The sequence below is a fragment of the Carassius gibelio genome, chromosome B23 (assembly GCF_023724105.1).
Source record: "Carassius gibelio isolate Cgi1373 ecotype wild population from Czech Republic chromosome B23, carGib1.2-hapl.c, whole genome shotgun sequence".
NCBI classification, from domain to species: Eukaryota; Metazoa; Chordata; class Actinopteri; order Cypriniformes; family Cyprinidae; genus Carassius; species Carassius gibelio.
Genome location: NC_068418.1, coordinates 22041426 through 22048207, shown reverse-complemented (window position 1 = coordinate 22048207; position 6782 = coordinate 22041426). Strand labels below are relative to the sequence as shown.

The 6782-nt window shown below is 35.5% G+C and overlaps 1 protein-coding gene across 1 annotated transcript; it reads left to right on the top strand.

The window, feature by feature from the left end:
- Positions 1-380: 380 nt before the first annotated feature.
- On the top strand, positions 381-5938 carry LOC128012002 (ubiquitin-conjugating enzyme E2 J2). Its single transcript, XM_052594855.1, has 7 exons — positions 381-568; positions 1140-1270; positions 2349-2389; positions 2480-2582; positions 2951-3089; positions 4154-4234; positions 4319-5938. The coding sequence occupies exons 2-7, from the start codon at positions 1140-1142 to the stop codon at positions 4601-4603; spliced, it is 780 nt and encodes a 259-aa protein (XP_052450815.1). The 5' UTR covers positions 381-568; the 3' UTR covers positions 4604-5938.
- Positions 5939-6782: the final 844 nt, after the last annotated feature.

The window sequence follows — 6782 nt, the reverse complement described above, 5'->3', positions numbered from 1 at the left end:
AATTAAAAAGTAATGCGTTAGTTTACTAGTTACTTGAAAAAAGTAATCTGATTACGTAACTCGCATTACTTGTAATGCGTTACTCTGGTTACCCCCAAAACTTAAAATCACTGTAGTTACTGACTGCTACACAGTATAACTAGTGTTTTAAATAAATTAATTAATACATGTACTATTCTCATGTGTTATATGTTGATGAATGTATTATTCGGCGACATACTGCATACAATGATGTACTGTACAAATGGTTTATGTATTTATTTCAAACATTTATTTAAAAAATCCCATTGTAACTCGTCTAGTTTCGTCAGCCTATTGTCAGACATTTCTTTTGAAAGGCAGCCGAACGCTTTTCAGAACTTTTATTTTCCTTTTTACCTCGTCACTTCCTGGTGTTTCGGCAGCCATATTGGTATGGGGAACAGATGACAATTTCACCTCAGCCGTAGAGCTACGTTTTTGTTATTTTTGAAAGTTTATCAAGCGCGTATTCACTCTGAAATAGACGGGATATTGATATATCATCCCAGTTTGACCGTGGTCGATCCCGTGGAGGGCGTTGAAAGAGGTGAGACTGAACCGTTGAAAATCCCCTTTCGGTGTGTCAGGCTGTGTTTTAAAACCTAGTAAACTTTCTATCTAGACAGCATCTGTTGTCATTATGATATATAACTGAACGTTTAGAACGCGTCTCGATGGGCAGCTCACTCTGTTTTGAAACTCACTCCTTGTCTCTGTTCAAGCGCTGTGTTTACTCATGTCGTCGTCGTTGTTGTTTACTTTAGTCCTCTTTACATCCGTTTGTCACTGGTATTGTCATATTTTGGCTACAGTTGCTGACTCTTGAGGTGTTAACCGCACAGTAAACATATACCATGTTGTTTTAAATAGCAAAACAGTTCTTGACTGTCTGCCGTTGTGTAATCAAATCTAAGATTACTGTACTCTCAGTTCATGTTAACGCGTGTCAAGCTGCTTATTGACAATCGTAACAGCATGCTAGTAATTAATATATGAGTTGTGTTGATGTGTTTCAGGCTTTAGTATATACTTGTAAGTCTTCTGTTTTGCTTATTAGTCACATTTATGAATGTGTTGAGATTGTGTTGTGTAACTCAGAGTTCCGTGTCATTTCACAGATGAGCAACAACTTAAACAAGAGGGCCCCAACCACAGCAACACAGCGGTTAAAACAGGATTACCTTCGCATCAAGAAAGATCCAGTGCCGTATATCTGTGCTGAACCTCTGCCCTCCAACATTCTGGAATGGTACATTAAAAAATAAAATAAAAAATAAACATTTCTTATATTATTTTGTTACATATATATAAACACACACACTCTACCAAACACACCTCAATAATGAACACTTTGTAATGTTTTTGAAAGAACTCTCTTATGCTCGCCATGGATCTATTTACTTAATAGAAAAATACAGTAAAAATAGTACTTTTGTGAAATAGTCTTGCAATTTAAAACCGCTAATATATTTTAAAATCTGATTAATTTTCATATAAATAGGACTAGATATTTTATTATTATTACTTATTATTAAAGATTTCTATTTTAAATAAATGCTGTTTTTTTTTTACTTTGTTTCCACAAAAATTATAAGCTGCAAAAATCTGATATTAATGATAACTGCTGATAATTAATATTTGAGCACTAATAATTAGTTGGTAATAATTAAGTAACAAATCAGAATATAAGAATACTTTTATCATCAAATAAATGCAGCATTGGTGAGCATGAGATACTTATTTATTAAACATTAACCAAAAAACGTAATTATTCCAAGCATTTGAACAATAATGTATAAGTGTAGTGTTGTATTTTATGTGACTTATTGTTTGTTAAAGTTTGGAGCATCATCAAGAGCTTTATCCTTTTAAGGAGACTTTTATAATCGATTTCATGATTTATATTCTATTTAGCAGATGATTGTTTATACTGTATTTAGCAGAATGTTCTTCCGTTCAATGAAAGATTATAATAGAGATATAATAATATAATAATAAAGAAGGATGCTGTCAAGCTCCCAAAACGTTACAAAAGCACCATGAAAGTGGTCTATAATGATAGACGATACATTCCTAATCTTCTGAAGCAGAATGATGCCTTTGTGTGAGGATTTGGGCTAATATTAATATATATAAAGTGAACTATTTGTATGCACTACTTTGATGGTGCTTTTTGGAGCTTGACTGCCCATTGACACTCACTATATGCTTTTCTTGTATGTAAAAAAAAAAAACATTTGACAGGACTTTTATCACATAGAATGATCTACATGAAAGACATTACACGATTAGATGCTATCACATCCCTGGCCTTCTTTCTCTTTCAGGCATTATCTAGTACGTGGCCCTGAGAAAACTCCATATGAAGGTTATTTCCTCCTTTCATTTCACATTTGCACTTCCTTTTATACACTGTGCAGTTTTTGCTTCCTTTTGACTTGTCTTTTGTATTTCATAGGTGGCTACTATCATGGCAAGCTCATTTTCCCACGGGAGTTCCCGTTCAAACCCCCAAGCATATACATGATCACACCCAACGGCAGATTTAAATGTAATACAAGGTACACAAGCTCAGACTTTCACTTTCTTTTTAAGCCCTTTATTTAAGGTATGTAAGCTTATTTTAAAAATAATTACAGCTCCAGTTTCTTGTTAGGCATGACATCAGTGCCTTACTGCTTTTATGAAGTGTTTACTGTGTGATAAGAATCTTTCATTAGAACATCCATCTGCTGCTAAATGTAAACTAAGTTTGCCATCTCTTATTTAACATCCGAGTTGTTACTGTGATTTTTTTTTGCTCCGTTGGAACACCGAGTTGATGATCAGCATCTACATCGGCTTCTTTAAAAGTCTCAGACATTCAGCTCAGAAGAACAGCACTGTTCACAATTCCTGCATAATGAGTTGCGTTCTCTTTCTCTTTCAGGTTGTGTCTTTCAATCACAGATTTTCACCCTGACACGTGGAACCCGGCGTGGTCCGTATCCACCATCTTAACCGGCCTCCTGAGCTTCATGGTTGAAAAAGGGCCGACTCTCGGCAGTATCGAAACGTCTGACTTCACAGTGAGTCTGACGCTGATTTAAAATCACAGGCAAATGCTTTAAGCATTTCACTGATCAAGAGACTTAAGAGATATACACACCAGTGCCATTTTAAAAAATGTATTGAAGGAATAAATTAGCACTGAATTTTTTTTTTATTTTTTTTTTTTATGGAGTGTAATTGTTTTTCTTATCATATTAAACCCTCAGAGCTTTTTATTTGAAGTACTTTATGAATGATCTGATTTACTAAATCAAATCAAAATAAAATACTAATAACGGTCAATAAATTATGCACAAGATTTGAAGCTATTTTAGGATACAGCTGGGTCTATTCTTCACGGATTTTCAGAGCTCTTTTGTTATTGTAAAGCCATACTAATGCCTATATTAGAATATAATGAAGTACATTACTATTTAAACTCACTACTAGGCCATTTGATTATTTTTTTGTGTGGATTAAAACTTGATTTTATGGTTCAGAAATGAATAGCATATTTAAAAGTGACAATTGTATACCAGATTACATTTTTCAAAAAGGTTATGAAGCATTTTTTTTTATTATTATTATTATTTTAATATGAACTATTTCTAAAGGTTTAGTTCACCCAAAAATGAATATTCTGTCATTAATAATGTTGTTCCAAACCCGTAAGACCTTTGTTCATCTTCAGAAATTAAGATATTCTAGTTGAAGTCTGAGAACTCTCTGACCCTTTGTAGACAGCCATGCAACAGCAATGTTTTTCCAGGTCCAGAAATGTAGCAAGGACATCGAGTTTTCTTTGCGTACAAAAAGTATTCTCGTAGCTTCTGATGAACCACTGATGTCACATGGACTATTCTACTGATGTCCTTGCTACAGTTCTGTACCTGGGAACATTGCAGTTGCATTGCTGTCTATGGGAGGGTCAGAGATCTTAATTTGTGTTTTTGAAGATGAGCAAAGGTCTTAAGGAATGGAATGATTTTTGGGTGAACTAACCCTTAAGTTCTTGTAATTTGCCCTTATGCGTAAACATGCACAAAGTACATATATGGAATAAATTTTAATGGCATGTTTGCTTTTAATGTGTTCCCTGCAGAAAAGACAGTTGGCCTCCCAGAGTCTTGCATTCAACATCAAGGACAAAGTCTTCTGTGAACTGTTTCCAGATGTTGTTGAAGTAAGTACCGTGCCAGAGTTCCTCACAGATGTATGCATGAGCAGTAAACACATGCTTTTAACAAATATCAAATATGTTATACAGGAAATCAAGCAGAAGCAGCGTATGCAGGAGGAGCTCAGGTCCCGCTCACAGGCGCTGCCCCTCCCTGACGTGGTGCCGGACGGCGAAGCCCACCATGCGCAAAACGGGCACATACCCATCAACGGGCACCTGCCCCCCGGCGCGGCCCACCCACCCGACCTCCAGCAGATCAACCGAAACCATGGACTCCTGGGTGGAGCGCTCGCTAATTTGTTTGTCATCGTAGGTTTCGCTGCTTTCGCCTACACAGTCAAGTACGTTCTGCGGAGCATCGCGCAGGAATGAATCGCCCAATGAGAAACACAGACGGGAGGGACGAAAGAAAGGCTGGTGCTGTTCTCACGACCAAAATAGGTAGCGAGAAATCAAAAGGGTTTTCTCACAACCAAATAAAATGAAGCAGTGTCCCGTTAAATGAAATTGAGAGCTTGGTGATTTCCTCCGTAGTGGTGACAACCAGATCCTGTGTAACACGGCCACTTAAAGGTCAAGGTCACGTGAAATGATGGCTTTATTAACATGTAAGGAAATGTTAAAACGAGCTCATTTTCTACCTTACCCAATTCCCAGAAGAAGCCAACGTCATGCGACCATGAAATTAATCGGAGTGGGCTTTTTTTAGGGTCTGAATCAGCATTTGTTGTTTTTCACATTTCTCGATAAACTGGACGATTTTAGAATCCGTGCGTATAGTTTTTATGTGAAAGATTAAAAGAGTAAAAAAAAGGCCAATCATTCCTTAAAAACCGCAAAACCAGAATAAAATACATTTCTGAAGGGTGTCGCACCATTTATTGCTGTGACACAAATCCTTGATTATTTTATTTGATGGAAATGGCTCGGCTGTAAACACGCTTTTCCAACAGAGAGTTTTCTTAAATGCATTTGTGCTTGCTTGCGCTACGCCAACCGTAACAACCAGTTAGGCCAGGAAAGAAGCGGTGTGAAATGAATTATTTGTCTCTTGTTTCTCTGTGATGCAGCGCTCAAGTGTACATTAATTTTCTTTCGAAAGGGGGTCACTGTCTGCTAGAAGAAAAGCATATGAACTTGTTTTTTTTTTTCAGGCCATGTAACACTATAAATTGTTTTTGTGCAATATGTAGGATTGTCAGCACTATCTGGCTTTCACGATACACAGCACTTCTTTTCTTTTCAAGGGTTGTGATTTATGCAATAATTCTTAATGAATTGAAATATCAAGTAAATTTTTCTTATAAACATAGACAGGCAAATATGCATTAAATTCTTACTTTTCCTGTTGTACTGTAAGATCTTTGGTTGTGCTCATTCATACTTTGAGTTGCACAAATAATTCACAACAAAGACTCACAAATCTAAGGCTAGATTACTGAGACCTACATGCACCGCGAAACATCTCTTTCTGGGTCAGAATGGTCACATCGCTGATCATTCAGAGGGAATTATTACTCTCTTTGTACCGGTATACTCTGGTCACCCCCAATTAAAGTGTTCTGATGTCCCAAATACTAGCAGTAATACTTTCTTCAGCACCTCCATGATCACTGTTGATCGATATCCTTTCCTTTAGAGGGGTGTGTAATCAGAGGTAGTCATGTTGTGTTTACATTTTGAATAAATAATATTCTGTTAAAGAAAGCGGTCCTTCGTGTGTGAATCAAATTCAGTTCTTGCCATTTGACAAAACACAGTGATGTAATATAAACAAATTCAGTTACAATACCCAGAGACAAAACACTTCTTAACCTCATGCCTCATGTTACTATATACGTTATAGACGTTATTCACAGCCACTGAGATGTAATTGCATTTGAACACTCCCAAGTCCATTAAAATGAAAAAATTGCCTTAAATTACCAAATACTAATTATACATATTCATAGTTACTACTGATGTCAGTCTTGGAAGTATGTGTAAGAATATTTTCTGGAAATTGAATGAAAAATTACTCTGAAGTATCTAATTTTATATTAACACCATGCTAATATCAATGTATTTTTAAGAACCTTGCTATATGAACAATACTACAAAACAAAGTGCATTAAACATAATTTTACATAATTTTAAATGAAAAGCAGTGAGTTTGATGAAAAGCAAAATCGATTAAAAAAAAAGTAACTAGTCTGATCATGAGTATTTTAAAATGTAGTTTCATCTAACTACAAGCACTTTTTGAAATCCGGTTACTATTTGGATTTTTCATTTAAGACCGTCATTCATGCATATCTCAATACATGCATTATAAACATAAGAAACTTATGTAGATATGAGCGTTTTAACTGAAAATCTTTTCGACACCCATCACATTCCAATTTTATTAACACTTTAAACATAAAGAAGTAGTCAAATAGACGAAACATCTTAGGTTATAAAAAAAAAATATATAATATATTTGATTTTGTGGATGTAACATTTTTTATACAACACAGAAACGGAAAACAGTGTGGTTAGAATACTGCATCAAACTGTGCCGCAGCTACAT